Genomic DNA, 21,844 nt, shown 5'->3' on the forward strand with positions numbered 1-21,844 from the left:
GGGACTAATAAAGGAATATCTTATCTTATATATATATATACACTGTATATATATATTGACTACTACTACTACTACTAGTACTAATAATAATAATGATAATAATAATAATAATAATAATAATAATGAAAACTGTCATTTTTATTATCAACGGATCACATAGATACCAATAAAATAAAGCTTCTGTACAGCTTTGTAAGTAATATGAAAATAATTACTAATAATTAAATTGATTTTTTATAGTGACGTATTATGTCAAACAAATTATATCATACTACTACTACTGCTAATACTAATACTAATACTAATAATAATAATGAAAACTGTCATTTTTATTATCAATGGATCACATAGATACCAATAAATCAAGCTTCTGTACAGCTTTGCAAGTAATATGAAAATAATCATTTATTTTTTCAAAAAATGTATAATGATGAATTATGACAAACAAATTATATCATACTACTGCTACTAATAATAATAATGAAAACTGTAATTTGTATTATCAATGGATCACATCCATACCAATAAATCAAATAATAATAATAATAATTTTCAAATAATATGAAAAATAATTTCTAATAATAATTATTATAATTTTTATAGTGATGAATTATGTAAAACAAATTATATCATAATACTACTAATAATAATAATAATGATAATGATAATAATAATAATGAATTATTAAATAGATTTTTTTATAGTGACATATAATGTAAAACAAATTATATCATAATACTACTAATGATAATGATACTAATAATAATGAATATTACATTTTTTTATAGTGACGTATAATGTAAAACAAATTATATCATAATACTACTACTAATAATAATAATGATAATAATAATAATGAATAATTATTAATTTTTTTTATAGGGATGAATTATGTTAAACAAATATAATACTACTACTAATAATAATAATGATAATAATAATGAATAATTAAATAGATTTTTTTATAGTGACGTATAATGTAAATACAATTATAACATAATACTACTACTAGTACTAATAATAATAATGATAATAATAATGTATAATTAAATTGATTTTTTTTATAGTGACGTATAGTGTAAAACAAATATCATAATACTACTACTACTACTAATAATAATAATAATAATAATGATGATAATAATAATGAATAATTAAATTGATTTTTTTTATAGTAACATTATGTAAAACAAATTATATCATAATACTACTACTACTAATAATAATGATAATGATAATACTACTGAATAATTAAATTGATTTTTTTTAAAGTGACGTATAATGTAAAACAAATATCATAATACTACTACTAATAATAATAATAATAATAATGATGAAAATAATAATAATGAATAATTAAATTGATTTTTTTTAAAGTGACGTATAATGTAAAACAAATATCATAATACTACTAATAATAATAATAATAATAATGATGAAAATAATAATGAATAATTAAATTGATTTTTTTATAGTGATGAATTATGTAAAACAAATTATATCATAATACTACTACTACTACTTCTACTACTACTACTACTAATAATAATAATAATAATAATAATAATTAAATTGATTTTTTTATATTGATTAATTATGTAAAACAAATATCATAATACTACTAATAATAATAACAATGATAATATTAATAATGAATAATTAAATAGATTTTTTTATTGTGACGTATAATGTAAAAAAAAAAAAAACTCCACTAAATCGCTAGTCGGGTCGTGACGTCACCAACGGTCAAACCAGTGTGACAGCAGCCATGGAGGAAGTGAGAGGTGAGTGAGATCTTCTCCTTCATGAACTAACTCTGTTAAATCATCTGTTCCGTCGATAAACATGTAGCTAGCTGATGGTGCAACGGTTTATTTACTTATTTACATTACAGGATACCTGATGCGGGTTATTGACACGACGGGACTGAACAATAAAGCTCGTTGTTGAGCATCAATATCTCAGCCGGCGGTTTGTTTGTTTAATGGTGGGCGGATCTGGTGTTTAGCAGCACTACAGGGAAATAACATGTAACGTTAGCTACTAGGCCGTTTGACCACATATAATATGCGTAAACGTTACAGCCGAAGTGTTGCTATATGTTAAACAAACCGGTGAACAGACTCAGAGCCTCACAAAGAGAACCCTGCTTACTGTGTGTTTCTACTGTGTGAATGAACGTTGCATCGTCAATGTCTCCCAGACTGAATCTGTCCCCCCTATTCTACTGTTTTACTGTTCTACTGTTTTACTGTTCTACTGTTTTACTATTCTACTGTTTTACTGTTCTACTGTTTTACTGTTCTACTGTTTTACTGTTCTACTGTTTTACTGTTCTACTGTTTTATAATGAGGGTTTATATTTAGGGAAGCTGTGTGTGATTATTTCTCCATGTCACAAATATGCCTTGAGTAAGACACTTGCGACAGGGGTGCATTGTATCTACTGAAGATTACTGACAAACGAGTGCATATATAAAACACATGGTCATGTTTTTCACTACAAATTGTAGGTTTATTGTTTTGTTTATTTATTTTTGCACAATTTAAGACTATACAACATAACAAAAAAAAATAAAAAAGAATAATATACAGTGCAGGAAGAGGCAAAAAAGAGCTTATCTGAAGCCTCCACCTAGAGACAATTAGGACAAGATATATATAATAACAACAATGACAATACAGTAAGGTTGTAATATACTGATATTAAGTATAGTTAAAATGAAGTAAACATGTCAAAAAACATGCAATTCATATCATATCGTATCATAAAAGCATTTGTTTTTTAATGTAAAAAGTACTAGTAGCTAAACTTGTCAAATACATGTTGTGCAGTATGTCCCCCTGATATGTAGTGCAGTAGAAATATTAATGAGGAGAAAATTAAAATATTAAAGTAAAGTACCTCAAAATTGTTCTTAAGTATAGTACTGGAGTAAATGTACTTAGTTACATTCCACCACTGCAACACGATGAACAGTGAGGCTGAACATGTACATGATGAAGAGTACACCTGTAGGAGGGGTAACAAAAGAGGGTTGTTTTCACAGTTATAAAGGATTGGAGGTCCCTGGAATATACTGGATTCAGTTCTGTATTCACTGTTTGTTTGTTGAGAATGTTTTTTTCCTCCTCAGTGTTTCCCCTGACCTGTGCCGTGCAAAATTATGCGTGGGGGAAGATCGGGCAGGACAGCGAGGTGGCCAAACTCGTGATTGGTGGAGACCCAGTAGCTGTTGTAGAGCATGGCAAGCACTATGCAGAGGTAAGGTTATATATTACTGGGAAGGTACTGGTTCAAATCATAAGACTGGACCTTGAAAAAGACACTTGCAACAGAGGTGTATCTGTTGAAAATTAAGTGTATATAAAATGCATGAACAGGTTTTTGACTACAAATTGCTGATTTTAGGTGTAATTTAAAATTAACATGTCAAAAACATGTAATTCCCCCAGAAATGTAGCTTTAATTTTATTGTGAACAGCAGTTCTAGGTTAACTAGGACTGCAACGATTAATTGATGAATCCATTAGTTGTCAACTATTAAATTAATTAGCAGCTATTTAGATAATTGATTAATTGGTTTGAGTAATTTTTTAGGAGAAAAAAAAAATCAAAATCCTCTGATTCCAGCTTCTTAAATGTGAATATTTGTTGTCTGTTTTTTTACTCCTCTATGACAGTAAACTGAATATGTTTGAGTTGTGGATAAAAAACAAAACATTTGAGGATGTCATCTTGGGCTTTGGGAAACACTGATCGGCATTTTTCACCATTTTCTGACATTTTATAGACCAAACAATTAATCAATTAATCGATAAAATAATTGACAGATTAATCGACAATGAATATATTTTCCGTTGCAGCCCTGAGGTCAACTAATGTAATTTAGTTGAGACAGAGTTGGAAAATTGGTTTTCCTTCCAGATTTCTGACACATAACATACTAATTATTTGACATTAAATTGTAGGATCCCTATTAGACATTCAGTGTAGTTTGTTAGGATAACTGCACTTGTTTAGCAACAGATGGTTATACTTATTGTCGGCATTATAGGATCTTATAAGATTTTGTAATTTTTCTCTACAGCGTTCACATTCTGCATCCGTATAAAGACCCATCATTCCTTCCAAATTTGACAAATCAGATGAGCCGTGTGACACTGGTATCATTTTCAGGGTTTAAAATGTGGTTGTCTAATGCTCAGTGCCTTGCCAGAGAGCCTTGTTATCGTCATGCCTTTCATAAGTCTTTCTTTATTTAGCTGCAGCAGCTCTGCAGGGTTTGTCATGAAGGTCATTAGTTCAGGTTGTGACATTGTCATGTACCACAAGTCACATTAATATCACATAGTTTGTCATATTAGCTTCCATGCTTACAGTCAGAGGGTGGTACGGATGTTTAACACTACATTACAGTACGTGACTTATCGTTAAGCACGTCTGCAACAGTTGTATGTCCTATTATTACCATAAATGTCAGGTGAGAGATGATCATGATCCTTGTTTGCCTATACATTTGTTCAGTTGCATTCCAGTGTTTTGTTTTAATTTGCCTAAAGGTATGGAGGACGGAACCTAAAATAAAAAAAATGAATAAAAAAGTGACTCGATAAATAAATAAATAAATATGTCATTAAATGTAACAAAAATAATATTAAGAATAAATGTAGTCATTAATTAATTGATAAAATGTGACATAAATTGATTTATTTTCTTTCTTTCTTTCTTTCTTTATCTTTGTATTAATTCCCTTATTTACTCTCTAGATATATACAGGTTTGAGCCTCAGTCAGTGTTTGTCCACCAACAAGTGTGTGTCCTTGAGAGACAGTATCCTTCATTTACATTTAAGGTATTAGAGTAACCCTCTTATCCACAGTGATCTACGCTCAGTGAGATGGTTAGGATTCTTCTCACTGAGTATAAATCACTTTGGATTACAGCAGCATTAGATAAATTGATTTAATGTAAATGTGTGATAGTGGGCCTTTCTCTCAGAGGGCCTGGGGACAACAGGGACAGAAGCTTGTTAACAGAAGATAAAGGAGGGAAGCAACAGAACTGCCATGTCCACATCTTTCAAGTTGTAGATCAGGATTTTCACACATCAACCTTCACTATACACTAGACCAATAACTTGAAAAAATTCCAATATAGGACATAACATTTCTGTCTCTGCTATCTCCTCCAGTTGTGGATGGGTGCCCACCCAAAAGGTGACGCCCAGATTAAAGACAACAGGATCTCACAGACCACGCTGGGCCAGTGGATCGCCCACTTCCCCGCCTGCCTGGGCTCCAAGGTCAAAGACACCTTTCAGGGTCAGCTGCCCTTCCTCTTCAAAGTCCTCTCTGTCAATACAGCCTTGTCCATACAGGCCCACCCCAACAGAGTGAGTACACACACAAACACACACCTACGCAGTGTTCAAATTCTGCGTAAAATGACTCATTATTCTGTATTGGGAAATTATTTAGCATGGATTAAACAATATACTGTTTTTTGCGTTTGACTACAGCCGATTAAAATATGAACCAGAAAGCAGTAAAACAAAAATCACCTATAATTTCACACTATCATCACTGTCCTCAGAATATACATAGGTATCAGACAAGTAGCATTAGTATTTAAATATTAATTGTGATATACTTCACCACTTACAACTGTAGTGAGTTCCTACCAACGGGAGACATTTTTACTAAGGAAATATAAATGTGTCTGTGATTGTTGCCCAAACCTTAAAGGGGACGTCCACTAACTGTATAAGTTGCTAAAAGTCTAAAAAAAAAGATCTGAAAAATGTCTGAAAAAAAGGTCTGAAATAATGTTGGACAAAAAAATGTCTGAAAAAAAATATCTGAAAAATGTTGGACAAAAAAATATCTGAAAAATGTCGGACAAAAAAGTCTGAAAAAAAATATCTGAAAAAAGTCTGAAAAAAAATATCTGAAAAATGTCTGGAAAAAAATATCTGAAAAATGTCTGAAAAAAAAGACTGAAAAAAAATATCTGAAAAGTTTCTGGAAAAAAATATCTGATAAATGTTGGACAAAAAAAACTCTGAAAAAAAATATCGGATAAATGTCTGGGAAAAAAATCTGAAAAACAATATCTGAAAAAAGTCTGAAAAAAAAATCTGAAAAATGTCGGACAAAAAAAGTCTGGGAAAAGTCTGAAAAAAAAAATCTGAAAAATGTCGGACAAAAAAAATCTGAAAAATGTTGGACAAAAAAAGTCTGAAAAAAGTCTGGAAAAAAAATCTAAAAAATGTCTGAAAAGAAATATCTGAAAAATGTCGGACAAAAAAAGTCTGAAAAAAATGATCTGAAAAAAATGTCTGTAAAAAAAATCTGAAAAAAATGTCCTAAAAAAAAAAATCTGAAAAATGTTGGACAAAAAAAGTCTGAAAAAAAAGATCTGGAAAAAAAAATCTGAAAAATGTCAGACAAAACAAGTCTGAAAAAAAGATCTGAAAAAAAAATTTGAAAAATGTCGGAAAAAAAAGTCGGAAAAAAAAGATCTGATAAATGTCGGACAAAAAAAGTCTGAAAAGAAAGATCTGAAAAAAGTCGGACAAAAAAAGATCTGAAAAATGTCGGACAAAAAAAGTCTGAAAAAAAAGATCTGAAAAATGTCCTAAAAAAAAGTCGCTTGTATTAAGCCTTTTGTGGCTCCAGAAAGAGCTTTCAGATATCTGCTATATTTTACTGTTTCGCTTTCAGCTGTATACGGTAGGAGTCGTTCTAAGTTACTGCTGATGAAAACCCAACATTTCCTGATTTAAACTTTTAAATAACACAATAATGGGGAACTTTTACTATGAAGAATTTAAAGGAAATGAAATTCCGAATTAGCAGAGCTTTGTTAGCAGCTATTCTTCAATGTTCTGCAGGGAGGAAGAGTACAAGTAGCAAATGTAGCGGGGGACTTTTAATGTGAAGGATATAAGAAATAAAATGTGTTTATCCCGTTTTACAGCAGCTCCTTTGACTACTAGTCACAGCCATGTCTACACAAACCCTTAAGCGGGTAGCCCTGTTGTAATGGAGATGCAAATTCCTGCAGAGCTGGGCTGATGCGCCAAGTCAAACTGAGCCAGCTCAAGTGTATGGAAAAAGGCTATACATTGTGGTCTGCTGAAATGTCTATTTGGAACCAAGGCCACTGAAAAATGGATGAAGTCAAATTTCAGCAGAATTATCTAAGAGTGCTATACACAAATCTGCATGGTTAGAAGAACTGTTATAACATGGTTTGAATTGTTTTAGGACGACTAGCATGTTAATATTTTTCATGTAGTATATTTGGCTCAGTTGGTTTGAACAGTATAACCACCAGTCCTGTGTTTAGTCTACACACACTCTTCCCTCTTTAGTAACCCTCTTCCTTTTCTGTCATTATGGTTTGGTCAGGAGTTAGCTGCCCGTCTCCACGCTCAGTTTCCGGAGCACTATCCAGACAACAACCACAAACCGGAGATGGCCATCGCTCTCACCCGCTTTCAGGGCCTCTGTGGCTTCAGACCAGTGGAGGAGATCCTGGGATTCCTTAAATGTGAGTCCCAAGGTCCCACAGCGTCATTAGAGGATTTATGATTGATTTTGGGCAGTTACTGGAGAAACAAGGGAAAAAATATTTCTTTTTGGTGTCATATACATATACTGTATATTATATAATGGGTGGGGAGGAAAAAGTACTGTACTTTAAAGGGTAAATGTTTCACAAAAGATAAATTCGTACCTTGTGCTTATTATGTGTGTGCATCCATCAGCTGTCCCGGAGTTCCGTGCTCTGGTGGGCAACGCGGCAGCGGAGGAGCTGCGAGGCAGCGCGGGAGATGCAGTTCACACGAGCCAGGTGCTGAAGAAGTGCTTCACCAGGATGATGAACTGCGAGAAGAAGGTGTTCGTCGATCAGCTCAACATGCTGGTCAAGAGAGTCACTGAAGAGGGTGAGGAGGCTGAATGATGGAGCTAAAGATGAGCTCCCAACAGCTGAAAACAAATGTAATGTTAGTTTAGTTTGTTAGTCAAGGTGTAGAGGTAGAGGTGTAGCATTTTAGTCAGTTCTTTTCTTTGTTGCATGCAGTCTATTTGACCATGAGAGGATTGCTCAATATGTGGAAACAATCTTTAATTTGGTCATAGTCAACAATCTGGTATCTGATGCATGTGTGTTAGAAAGAGAGATATCTACCGGTTGAAAAACATAACAATCCACCAAGTTTTGGTACTTACTGAAGCACAAGTTTACCTAAAAGCTATTACAGAAGAGGGCCATCATCCTCTCAGGTTTACAAAAGACAGCTGACAGTTAAAACACTGAATACACTGATACTACCACCGGGAGGCGCCAAAATCAGACATTTTCTAATCCTACAAACAGGGGGCTTAAAAACATAAAACATGTTTTACTTACATAATCACACTCGTGGGTGTTTCTGACCTGTGCAGGTGCAGCAGGGAAGGACACATCAAGCAGCAACGGCGACATGCTGCTCCGTCTCCACTCCCAGTATCCCGGAGACATCGGCTGCTTCTCCATCTACTTCCTCAACTACATGGTCCTGGAGCCGGGCCAGGCCATGTTCCTGGCAGCCAACGAGCCTCACGCTTACCTTTACGGAGGTCAGATGATTCTTCTTTATTTCTGTTCATGAGATTTAGAACAACAGTAGAATGTACCTGAATTCCTACACTGGTGACTTGGCGTCCCTCTGGTGCTCCTGTATGACAGAGAAGTTGCAGTAGAATTAAAGGATAAGGCCGGCATTATTCTATATTTTTCATATTGTCAACCAATCCCATGAAAAGCCCAAAACTGACAATGTGTTAATCGAATATTCAACAAAGCCGTGTAATAAGTCAAAATTCACTACAGTACATGAAGGAACATGTCAGCTAGTGCAACAGTGTGGCTCATCTGTGTTTTTAATGTTTTTGTCTTTTGCTATAAGATGTGTAAAGTTCATCTTTATCTGGCAGTCTTTCCTTTGCAATCACTATTCCTGTCCATATATTCATCCTGCAGTTGAGTGTAAATTCACACCCGTTGTCAAAAGGCATTCTGGGAAATCACCAACTATAAAAGTAGATAAGGCAAGAGGAGGAGAAGAAATAGCTCCTGTAATGCATTTAACCTCACAGGCTGATCTAAGCTGTATCTAACATCGTAAGAGTATTTGAGAATTGATTTTTCCATTTAAGGGAGACTCGACTGCCCACTTTACTATTTAAAACGTTCTGTCTATTCATCCATCCAGACTGTATCGAGTGCATGGCCTGCTCAGACAACACGGTGAGGGCCGGTCTGACACCCAAGTACATTGATGTCAACACGCTGTGTGAGATGCTGAACTACAGCCCAGCTCCCGCCAGCTCCAAAATCTTCCCATGTGTCCAGGACGCTTCAGATCCCTGCGTGTCCCTGTACGACCCCCCGGTGCCAGACTTCACCGTCATGAGGATACAGGTAGGAATCCTCAGCTACCCAGATGATTGCACGTTATGAGGGATATCCCAAAATGGAAACTAAATGGTGATAGTTAAAGGTCCGATATTGTAAAAAGTGAGATTTGCATGTCTTTTTTTATTATAAAGCAGGTTTAAGTGCTATATAAATACTGTGAAAGTATTGAAGTGTATTCAGGCAGGCAGTATGAGCAGCATTACAGCATTACATTACAGCATGTAAATATGTTCTAGTAGAAAGATTAGTTTTATCATTTACATCTGAGCTTTTCCTACTGTGACATATCAAAATATCTTCTCATACCTTTTTCACAACACACATTCTGACTTGTAATTGCAGGGAGAGCCTACATAGTATCTGGGCCTCGGATTAAACCTAAAAAAATGCAGTATTCATTATTTATGTTGTGTGGAAAATCTGATGTGACAGCTTCAAAAGTTTTGGAGACCCAAAACTGCACAACTTGGATGCTTTCAAACCTTTTGTCAGTGAATTTCAGATATAAAATTGTCCCACTTGAACTTGGCCTTATAAAACACAATAAATACACCAGCCCTAATGGGAACATCATCTAAATGTCTGCTGATGGGTATGATGAGTAATACTTAATCATTCTGACCTCGTTGTGTCCCGTCCTTCCTGCAGGTCCCAGCCTCAGTGAAGCAGTACACTGTCGCTCCGGTCGACAGCGCCAGCATCCTCCTGGTCATTGAAGGCGACGCCACGGCAACCTCTGCCGCTGCCCTCTCTGACGTCACGCTGAGGCGGGGCACCGTCCTGTTCATCTCGGCCAACGAGAGCGTCTCCCTGCACATCACCAGCCAGACGGGGATGAACATGTTCCGAGCCTGCTGCCTCCTGTAGTTGTGAGTCTGTGTGTTAAAGCTCGTACTACCTGTGTTTGTTTGGTTGTTTGGTTTGACTCAGAAAGGTTGTTAAGGATTGAGCCCAATGATCGCTCGTTGTGCACTTTTTAGTATGTAGTCTGTTAAATGAGCTTTCAGACAGTGTGTCGATGCCTGTATGTGCCCGCTGCTCCCAACCTAAACTCAACCTGCAGACGGCTCCAGCAGCGTTCTCTAGCTTTAAAATCCAGCAGTATAATCCACTGCTGATTTTAACGGTCTTTTTTACCTGTAGTGGTGCAATTACATCTTATAGAAAATGAGCACATCCCAAATTCTTTATAGGTGCTGGACAGAGGACACATACTACGAATAAAATGTAAAATATGTCCACAACACTGAACAGGACCCAATCTAAAAAAGTGCATGTGACACTGAGCCTTTGTCAGGTTCTGATGAGGATCGAACGATTGTTGTATGAAAGTTGATAAAACAACCTGAGATTGTTTTCTAAAAAAAAAAAAAAGTACTAGGTCAATAGATTAAATCAATTAAAATATTGAATCGTGATTAATCGCATGATTGTCCATAGTTAATCACGATAAACTGCAAATTAATCACAATTTTTATCTCTTCAAAATGTACATTAAAGGGAGATTTTTTTCAAGTATTTAATACTCTTATCAACATGGGAAGGGGGCAAATATGCTGCTTTATGCAAATATATGTATTTATTTATCATTGGAAATCAATTAACAACACAAAACAATGTGAAATATTGTCCAGAAACCCTCACAGGTACTGTATTTAGCATAAAAAATATGCTCAAATCATAACATGGCAAACTGCAGCCCAACACGCAACAAGAGCTGTCAGTGTGTCAGTGTGCTGACTTGACTATGACTTGCCCCAAACTGCATGTGATTATCTAGCTTGTTAACTGAGCCCGGTAAAACTTAAAATTGGTTGTCCTTCAGCGTTTCGGACATATTTCCTTTTATTCCTAATATACATACAGCTGCATGTTTCTATTATACATTCAACTGAAGCAGGGTGGGGGATATGTTTACACTGGTGCAGCACACCACCTCACACTCACTGCTTTGTACAACTTCAGAACCACCTTGTTGAGGTCTGAGCATGTCTGTTATATGAGCCAGCAGTTAGTCTTTCTTTCCCCAGAGTCACTGGTGCAACTAACTGCTTTATCATTTTAGTTTAGCTTGAACAAGTAAACATCCACCTCTGGAGGAAAAAAAAATACCTTGTTAGTATATCAACAGTTGAGAGTATACTGTATAGTGTGATACTGAGATGCCTGTGCATGTTTGATTTAGAGCAGTAATACTGGAGAGGGCCTAGTTAGTTAACCCTGGACAGTATTACTGCTTTTAACTGTTACCAGCGCATGTTTACGGTCTGGAAAGTTCTCCTCGAAGTAGTAAAACAATCATAAAGATAAAAAACAAAGAGGGCCACTAACATTGCCGTCCCATTAAGCACGACTACATTTGAATCAGGAATGCATATTGATTGAAACTTAATTATATAGGACTGAAAATGCACTACTGCTGCTTGTTGCATACTTACACAATTTGACCCTAGCCCGTTAACCGCGTCTTGTACAGTCGTACAACAAAATGCTGCATTCAATTTTATAGTATCATAAGAACAAACGTCTGTATTTCTGAGTATTTGAAGCCGATTTTTTACAGACTTTGCATGTTTTGTTGTTTGTACTGATTCATCAATATGTGACGTTACATACAAAAAGAGAAATGATCCCTGAAACCACACTGTATTATAAGGTTTTACCTGTACATTATGACATCATGGGGTGAGTGGTTTATTGTTACAGTAAAATCTTTTATGGTGACCACTTTCCAACATGTTGGTACAATATTGTTACTAAATTTATTTCAGTATGGTGCATTATATTCCGTATATTCGTACCAGGGTCAATCTCAATTCAGTCAATCATGAAGTGGATTTTCTTGTTGTAAGAGTTTTTATAGGTCATCTTGAATTAAATATTTGAATGAATGCTCTATCTGCCTGCCGTCCTACATACCAGTGAGTAAATATTTATCTTAATAGTCTGACCTGAATGAATGACCACAGTGAATTGAACCAACGCTGGTGATGCTTTTACCTACTTCATGACCGTGTTAGTGACGTAGGTTGATCTCTGAGCTTGTCCCGAATATAGATGGCGATGCACTAAACCTTTAGTTGTTTGTTGTTGATGAAACTGTTGAAAAATGGAAGAATATGAAGAGATGGAAGGACGTTTATAGTTAAAATACTGCATCCATTACCTCATATTCATCCTTCTGTATCTCTAACACTGTAGAGCCTCCACTTATTTTTGTCAACAAACTTCCTATTTGCCATCTTTTCAAAATGTTTTCCTAATCTTGTAGGTCATTTTTCGCAAACAGTATCTGATTTTTAACTTTTAATATAACTATCACACATCTTTGTTACTGATCTTGTTTTGAGTCACCTTTTAGTTTTCATACTGTTCATCCAGGACTTTGCACAGAAATGATTTTAGATTATTTTTTTCACTTTTAATTCATGTCCTTCAAATGCACACAAACCTGAAGGCCACAATGTTTTACCTTTTATTTAACTATAGTGAGAACATTTCTCTAGTGAGGGCATGGTTTATTAGCATTTTGGTATGTGGTTGATGCTGTAGCCTGAGACTGCAGAGAACATGTGTATGTAAAAGTGGTTTAATAAAGCCTTGTTCCATTACTACACCGTCTGAACTCGACTATTTTTTGTGTTGCGTCTCTATTGTGTGTGGTTCAATCCTTACAGTAACTGTCTAAACATATTAAAATCCCAGTAAAACTGAAGTTAGAGCATCTTTAGCTTCTGTACTGTGAGTATTCCCCAGTGAAACAGAATATTTGAGTGGTGTAGAGTTAGGAAGGATTTAAATCAGATCCTCCGCATTTGATTGGATCGCTAAAAAGTTTACATCAGACCATGAACCAGATGTTGGCGGGGGGGTTCAAGGTTTTATTTGCTAAGTTAAAGTCTTGATAACTCAGTGAACTTGCCTGAAATTAGAGCTGGGCAAAACGTAAATCAAAACGTATGAAAACATTCTTCTTAATATTGTGATTTTGATATTGATTGATTGATATATTAATATATTTAGCAAGCACTAGCCAGTAATATTATATATAATAAGTATATCATTTGGGACACACTGTAGAAATACAATACATTTATTAACAGATTAATTTACCTCCAATATAAATATTCCTAAGAACTCATCGCAACCTTGGAAGTAACTTCAGAACAAAAGTACATAACATTTTCTCAGTAACCTAACTATATATACATAATGCAAATTTCCAACAGTCGTCACTATTTCCTCACATTGATGACTGAAAATCAAGCTGCTGGGTTGAAAGTGGAATACGAGAAAAATCTGCCCACTATTAACTACATTTTCACCATAAACCATAAACAGAGGTCTGAATCTCAGCTTTTTGTTGAGAAATACTCATTATGCCTGTTTGTTGTGACAGAAGTACAGTAAATGGTGAAGAGCCAGCAAAACAGCACACAGATTTAAACAATCATCTTGAAATGCAACAGAGCCTGGTGCCTCCAATCTGGTCAGTATTGTGCAATAAATTAGTGCATGTTTTTTTAAATAATCAAAAGGGGGTGACTGAAGCTTACAGCCGATCAGTCTAGAAGAACTAAAGGCTCTATTATGCAAAGAACAAACCCATCTCACCCAAATTGAAGTGCTGCATCAGATGTGCATGCATTGTCTTTGTAAGCTTTCCTCTCCTTTCAAAAGCTTCCACGAGCTGTTGCTGAAATCATCCATTGTTTTTGATTCACTGATTAGGATGTTTGAAGCGAAGTCAGTTTTTCATTTGTTCCACCATCATCCATTGGAGGAAACTGACAGCTTCAGCTCTGTTTGCACAGAAAGAACAACAGCCCTGTTGTTTTGTGCCATCAAGCAATCTACCTTGTGTCTTTGTCTTCTTTGCTCTCTGTGACCTTCACTGTCTCTCTGAAGGTCTCCCACAGGGGCTGCTGTCCTGGAGGCACTTTAGATTTAGCAGCTGTGACAGCTGGTTTGTTTTTCATGGTATCCAGAGTAAACCAATGCCGACAGATCAACTCTGGCGTGGGCTGAAGCACACTATACAGTGCCTGTAATGCCCGCACATCCTCCAAAGCATCATGGGCCTTGTAGTTCACACCCAGCAGCTCCCTGACCAGGTTCGTCTGGCGAAAACTCTGGAGGCCGCGGTCCTTCAGCATCTCCCGAGCCAGCGGTAGAGTGTCAACACAGCCTGAGACTGCCGACTCAAACTCTGCTCTGAGGTCCAGTTCGTCGAGAGCTCGAGCCAACAGCGGGCAGTCGAAGCGGCGGATGTTGTGGCCGATGACGATAGGGCGTCCGAGCATCTGAAGGAAAGCTATGAAGGAAACCAGAACCTCTCGCAGGGAGTTGGTGAGGACAAGTTGGCGATGGAGGTACAGTCTCTGTCTGCGGACCCTGAAGCCGGTTACTTTGGCTGCTCCGCGCTGCATCCGACACCGAGGGATGACGTAGAGGTTGAGAGAGTGGCCTCCACTCACTGCAGCCAGCTGGACGATCTCACAGCTCTGACCTGGTGAAATAAAACGTGTAGGTAAAAAGCATCACTTCATGAGCGTCAGAGCAGGGCTGGGCAATATATCGATATTATATTGATATCGTGATATGAGACTAGATTAGGGCTGATCCGAATGCTTCGAAGCTTCGACCGTTGCCATGGTAATCAACCTCCAAATCAGTATTTGAATGCTTTGTTTATTTATTTATTTTTACATACAAGTATGTAATAATAAAGTATAAATTCCCAAATAGCCCATAAAATAAGGAATAATCCCACAACATTGTTCATTATTCATATTCAACATATGTTATGTAAGGGATAATGTACAGCGAGCCGGTCATTGTTGTGAAAGAATCCCAGACGGGGCGATGCTGCACCCCGACGCGAAGCATTTAGATTAATGTTTAAAACTGTGAAATGGTCTAAATATTGTAGATTTGTGACATCACAAAATTACAGAAATCCTGACGGCTCATCTAAAGGTCCCATATCATGCTCATTTTCAGGTTCATACTTGTATTTTATGTTTATAATAGAACGTGTTTACATGCAGTAATGATAAAAACAACAACGTTATTTTAATCATACTGTCTGCCTGAATACGCTCCGTTTTAGCACATTTCAACGGAATTGCAACGGAATTGCGTTGCTAGGCAACAGCTTTGGTCCATGTTTACTTCCTGTCAGCTGATGTCATTCACATACGGACACATTTAGAATGTTTACATTTAAAACCGCGTAATGATCTAAATATTGTATATTTGTGACATCACAAATGGACAGAAATCCTGACAGCTTGTTTCAAACGCACAATTTCTGAATACGGGCTGTGTGTATTGATCTGTGGATTGAGCGTTTCGATACTTTCACAGTATTTATATATCACTTAAACCTGCTTTATAATATAAAAGACATGAAAATGTCACTTTTTGTTATTATGCTGAGTGGTGTCCAGAGTCCCCATAGAACATAAAGACATGAGTGTCCTGATGCTCTGAGGACCGTTTCCTGACAAAACATGTAAACTTTATACCATTACCATAAAGTTTAATCCGTCATAAATGATCTAACAGCAGCATAAAGTGATCTCACCCAGTCCTGTTGTCTCCAAGTCAAAGAACACCAGTTGAGACTCTTCAGCTCCGTCTGAGTCTGACTGTAACATCCTCTAACCAGCTTCAACAACGGTTATAACACATCACAGTTTAGTAAAATAAACCAGATAAAGACACATTAGAGACACTGGTAGTAGGTATTTATCTAGCTACATAATGGCGTCGTGAAAACCTTTAATTTAATTTTAAACAGCCGCGGAGAAGAGTAAACACTTTCAAAACAAAAGCCTCGTTGAAGATGAATTTACGGTAGAAAACAATAGAAATAAAGTCGCAGCCTCGCGCTTAAAAGTTGTACTGCGTTAAACATATGTAGCTATAAACTGTACAATATATGTTTGTAGTAAATTAAAGTTATATTTTCCAACAAAAAACAAGAAATACTGCCTGTGTTTTCAAAATAATACTCTTCAGTTTTGCGTATGCGCAGTGAAACCCTTCTTCTTCTTCTTTTGGAATTTGCGGCAGACTAGTCCCCTTTCTTCTTCTTCTGTGAAATATAACCCAAATAGAAGCGTCTCAGGTGCAGTGCTGCCTCCCACAGGATATACATGGCAACGTTACGAGGCGTAAATACAAAGAATGAACAATACAACCATACAGTAAATCTTTAACTGTTTGGTTAGTACAGGGGTCAGCAACCTGCGGCTCCAGAGCAACTTGCGGCTCTTTAGCTCCTCTCCAGTGGCTCCCTGTGGATTTTTAAAAAAAATTGTGGAAATTAAGTTTTTGTTTACATCTTTCATTTTTATTTATCATTGTTGTAGGTCTATGGTACAACGGTACGACTGAGTATTAGGGCCACATTGAGAAAATCTGAGTTTTCGAGACCAAAGTCATAATATTACGAGAAAAATAAGTCATAATATTATAAAGTAGTAATTTTATGTGTTATTTTCTTTTTTTCTTGTAAAGTTATGACTTTATTCTCGTAACATTACGACTTTTTTTTCTTGTAAAGTTATGACTTTATTCTCGTATTATTATGACTTTATTCTGTAAATCTCAGATGTTTTTTCCCTCAATGTGGCCCTCATACTCCGTAGTACATTGTCTCTTTGGCCCTCACCGTATTAGACTTATATACTATATACTTAGACTATAAACTGTTCATTCATCACAATGCTCAAATGTTTTGTGGCTCCAGACAGATTTTCTTTTTTTTTCTTTTTGCCTAAAATGGCACTTTTGATAGTAAAGGTTGCAGACCCCTGGGTTAGTACATACAGCCTACCGACGCTGATTATAATTGTATATTTTGTAAGACAGAAGAAAAGCAACCAATACATGTATTCTTAATTCTATATAAGGTATTAGCATATAGTATTTAAAGCCAGAGGAGTATTTGGGTGATACTGTTTATACCTTAATAACAAAAACATTGTTGCTTACTTTGCTTGTAATCCCCCCATTCCAAAATACAAGATTAAATCTATTACTGGGCAATTCCACAAATAATAAATATATTTTTAATCTATTTATTTATTATCTTTCCTTTTTGTATAAATTGCCTTATTGCAATGATTCCTTGAAAGTATATACAAAAACTTGCTGTAACTGTTATTGATAAAGACTCTTTTTGGTCATAGATATAATTTTCATACATGTATTTTGATTATTAATTTGGTATTAACACCCTCTTTTTATGTTAAAGCTGTGATGTCACTTCTAGATTTATAATAATTTTCCCTTCAATATAAGAAAATTAATTATATTTTTTTTAAGCAAAGTATTCTTCAATAATTAAAAGTTTTTATTACGTTATGTAAACTATGATGTAGACTGTATTTATGTAACAAAGCTCCACTGGTCATCCTGGGCAAGACGATGTTTTTGTTATGCAAATCAGCGTAAAACATCTACACTTAAACTTTGAATGGATCCACTTCAACTCACTTTCAATTCAATTCAACCTTTATTTAAATCTTGAGGAATCATTGAGGCCACACCCTCAATGATGTCGAGAGTACAATAAAAACAGAATAAATACACACAAGAACATAATCAACAAGTTGACAAGAAGCAAACAGCCAGACAACAATAGAACACTGTTAAAAAGTGACATTCAAGAGCAGAGTAGTTTATAATTATGGATTTAAAATCACCTATAGCTATAATTGTGTTAAGTTTTAATGTGTTTTGTAAACTGTTCCAAGTTTTTGCAGCACAAACACCAAAATCAATTTCCACAAATTTAGTGTTTGCACGCGGAACTTCAAGCTTTAGCCAATCACTTGAAGAGTCGAATAATGACTATAGGACCAATTTAATAAGGACATGATGCATTTCACCCCTCATCTCATTCTAGATACGGATTTCCTCAATTTTCCAAAACGTTGTGTAACAACCTCTTGGGGAAAAGTCTTGAAGATTTACTTTATTACACGTGTAAACTACAGTAGGTAATGAAAATAATGACAGCAGGACAGAAAAAAGGGAGAGATTTCTCCTTGTATGAGGCTGAAACTGGCTGCAAATAATAATAATAAAAAAATACCAAGTTGTCTAAAAGAATCAAATATAACTTTAATGGTTATTGTGTGAAAATTGTGGGTAGAGCAGGTCGTCCGGGTCGTTGGTGGTTCGATCCCCGGCTCATACAGACTGCATGTCGAAGTGTCCTTGAGCGAGACACCCCAAGTTGCTCCCTGGGCGCTTTACAGCAGCCCACTGCTCCTAAAATACTTAGGATGGTTTAAATGGAGAGGTCACATTTCATGTATGTACCTGTATGTACTATGACAAATAAAAGTTTCTTCTTTCTTCTAAACATTATAGTTCATTAGAGAACTAAACTAAACAATACAAAATATGTGAGTTTGGGGTGTAATGTGCATTATTTGTCCCCAATCACAAGAAATTTAAACTACCCGTCATTTTGTTTTCTACTAAACGTTAAAAATATCAGTTTGTCCAACAACACGAGGACATGATGAGAACAAAACCGGAAAGAAAAGGTTACATTTTTAAATAGAATATTTTGTTTTCGTGGCTCTTTTGGTTGTTTTTTTCTGCAGATTTTTTAAAACATATTGGTTGAGAAGGTAACTGTCGCGACGTCCAATATACTGGGACGCCAGTGGTTGAACAGCTCCTGCAGCATCGTGGCGTCCTCACTTGCATCATGGGCGGTGTAGGTCTTCCCCAGGAAGTGGCGAACCATATTCTCCTGACCATGACCTATGCTCAGACCACGAAAGAGGTTCTTGCTCAGCAGGAAGGTATCCACGAACCCAGACACCACCTGCCGGAACTCCTGCCGGAGGTTGAGCTGTCGCATCACTCTGGAGATTACGGGGGCATCGAACCGCTTTGCACTGTGGGCCGCCAGCAGCACGGGGCGGCGGAAGGAGCGAAGGAAGTCGATGAAGGAGGTGAGAGCGTCAACGAGAGGGACGGTGTCCATAGGAGTCCCTTGGCGAAACAGCTCGCCATCTGTCACGGTGAAGCCCGTCACCTGTTTGGCGCTCGCAGAGAGGGCGCGGCGGGGGACTGTGTAGACGTTAAAGTCCTTCTCTCCGCAGATGGCCGACACCTGGATGATGTCACACACTGTGGTGTCTGAGAGGGGATTAAATAGAGAAAAAGGAAATATAAATAGATGTAGGTTATAATATTCAGAATTATAAAAACGTCGTCTTTTAGTCAGCAAACTGCTCGTTGTTGTGGTTTTTCGGTGTGATGTAGGAGAGGCCGATATGACAAAATGTACTGTGAGGTAATATAAATGTGTCTGCTGCTGCACGTTGCTGTCATGTAGCATCCTGTCGCTCAGGAAGAGCCTCTGGTTGGTTTGTGGTTTGGCACAGACACATGTCTCCTCTGAGCTCTAATCTCATTGGTTCAAACAGCCAAGCGATGCTCCACCCTTTTATAAACCAAACTTTAATTTCTCAAGATATCATGAACCAGAAGAGACAGATGTGAGATTAGAAACCAATAAAAAACTGAAGAAACTGAAACGCTCAGCCAGCTGTCAACAGGTGGAGCCTTCAGACCAGATTGATAAAAAAAACTGTGACGTTGACTTAACTCAGTTCAATCTTTATGCAGCCAAACTGGAAGGAAACATTAAATACACTACAATTTATTTATTTATTTTATCATCATTTCTAATGCTGATGTTGTCATTTTGTGTATATCTTGTTTTGTCTCTTTAAAAGTTGTTTATAAACTGTAAATTGCATATATGAAAACAATCTTGAAAAAATAAAGTATATAAAAATAAATAAATAAATCTACATTTTTATTTATCTTTTTATCTTAGTTTGTTACTTGATTCCAGGCCAAGTCATACACTGGTTTAAAAGAAATCAAGGATAAAAAAATGTTTGTGCTGTCTAATCTACACAATGAATGTAAAACATAAAATAATTACTTTGACATTAACTTTAATTAATATTTTGATATTGAAGACAACAAGATCTGGCTGAAAGCTCTGAAAAAAAATCCAGTTATTTCCAACATCAAATATGAACCTTAGAATTAATATAAAAATGTAAAAAAATATATATTTTAGGCAAATATTGTTAAAAAGATGAATAATATAACACTGATATCTGTTATCGTATAAGGCAAATAAAATATTTAAATAAAATTCATGACATTGTGACTGATAATTAAGAAGCATATAAAGGTAATGTTACCTAATCCAGTGGTCTCCAGGTCAAAGAAAACGATGAGTTTGTTTTGAGACATCTGCAAGAGTTTAAAGAAAATAGGACATTTGAACATTAATTTAAACACTCAACAGGCATGTCTCATAAGTCTGACAGTGAATTAACAGATACTATTAACACAATTAGCTTTCACAGTTTCAGCTAGTAAAGTTATTCTGAACATAATGAAGTGATAAATGTTAGAAGAGAGAGGAGTGAACTCACCGTGGCCAGTTGTCTGTGCGGTCAGCTGAGTTGTGAGGTCGCTGATCGATCAGCTGTAGTTGATATCTCGGTTCTCTTCATGCATCGACTCGTCCAGGAGGAGTTTAACAGGTGAATCACTGACACTTCATTACAAAACTTACAGACACTCAACTCTACTTTCATTTAAGTGGAACAGAAACTCGAGGTTTTCTTCGGATATATCTCCTTCCTGCTCGGTTAAACGCTGCTGATCTGACCGCCTGACATCGAGGTCGCTGTTGCAAAACAAAAGGTGTTTTTTTTTTTCTGTGAAGGTGGAAACTTCCCCGATGTTCGTTTAGTTTCACTTCTGACCTGCTGGATGACGAAGAGCTGCTGCTGCTGCTGGTGGTGGGGGTGACTGACTGCCTGACAATGAAACTTACAGACAGGCTTTAAAAATAATAAAATAATTATAAAAATAATAAAATAAAACACACAAAATAGAATAAATAGTCTACTTTACCAAAAACAATGAAAAAATAAAAAAATAAAATGATTTTTTTGAAAATAAATAAATCAATAAATACTTACATGTGTCTTGACACCTTTAATGTTGCTCCCCCAGTAAATATAAATATATATATGTGTGTGTATATATATATATATATATATATATATATATACATATACAATACAATATGCAAAATCCATTTTAAGAAATGTAGCTTGAAAATAAACAATGAAAGTAAAATAAAATAAGATAAATAAATAAATATATACTTACATGCGTCTTGACAGCTTTAATGTTGCTCCCCCAGTAAATAGAAATAATTAAAAAAAACTATATATATATATATATATAAAATAATTGCATATAATATTTAAAGTCACCAATAAACATATAAATACATTT

The 21,844-nt window shown here is 35.8% G+C and overlaps 3 protein-coding genes across 3 annotated transcripts; 1 reads left to right on the forward strand and 2 right to left on the reverse strand.

Moving 5' to 3' along the window:
- The first annotated feature begins 1,694 nt into the window (after positions 1–1,694).
- mpi (mannose phosphate isomerase) lies at positions 1,695–10,792 on the forward strand. The gene is made up of 8 exons (XM_074633836.1): positions 1,695–1,784; positions 3,138–3,265; positions 5,196–5,396; positions 7,417–7,558; positions 7,776–7,955; positions 8,458–8,631; positions 9,267–9,475; positions 10,121–10,792. Exons 1-8 carry the CDS (start codon positions 1,769–1,771, stop codon positions 10,337–10,339), a joined length of 1,269 nt encoding a protein of 422 aa, XP_074489937.1. The 5' UTR covers positions 1,695–1,768; the 3' UTR covers positions 10,340–10,792.
- Positions 10,793–14,177: 3,385 nt separating this feature from the next.
- plex9.2 (PML-like exon 9.2) lies at positions 14,178–16,271 on the reverse strand. Its single transcript, XM_074633837.1, has 2 exons — positions 16,062–16,271; positions 14,178–14,981 (listed from the first exon to the last, which is right to left on the reverse strand). The coding sequence occupies exons 1-2, from the start codon at positions 16,132–16,134 to the stop codon at positions 14,326–14,328; spliced, it is 729 nt and encodes a 242-aa protein (XP_074489938.1). The 5' UTR covers positions 16,135–16,271; the 3' UTR covers positions 14,178–14,325.
- Positions 16,272–17,980: 1,709 nt separating this feature from the next.
- Positions 17,981–21,359, reverse strand: LOC141766738 (DNA polymerase III PolC-type-like). Its single transcript, XM_074633838.1, has 3 exons — positions 20,968–21,359; positions 20,731–20,782; positions 17,981–19,645 (listed from the first exon to the last, which is right to left on the reverse strand). The coding sequence occupies exons 2-3, from the start codon at positions 20,780–20,782 to the stop codon at positions 19,107–19,109; spliced, it is 591 nt and encodes a 196-aa protein (XP_074489939.1). The 5' UTR covers positions 20,968–21,359; the 3' UTR covers positions 17,981–19,106.
- Positions 21,360–21,844: the final 485 nt, after the last annotated feature.

This window comes from Sebastes fasciatus, chromosome 4 (genome assembly GCF_043250625.1).
Source record: "Sebastes fasciatus isolate fSebFas1 chromosome 4, fSebFas1.pri, whole genome shotgun sequence".
In the NCBI taxonomy this organism is placed as follows: domain Eukaryota; kingdom Metazoa; phylum Chordata; class Actinopteri; order Perciformes; family Sebastidae; genus Sebastes; species Sebastes fasciatus.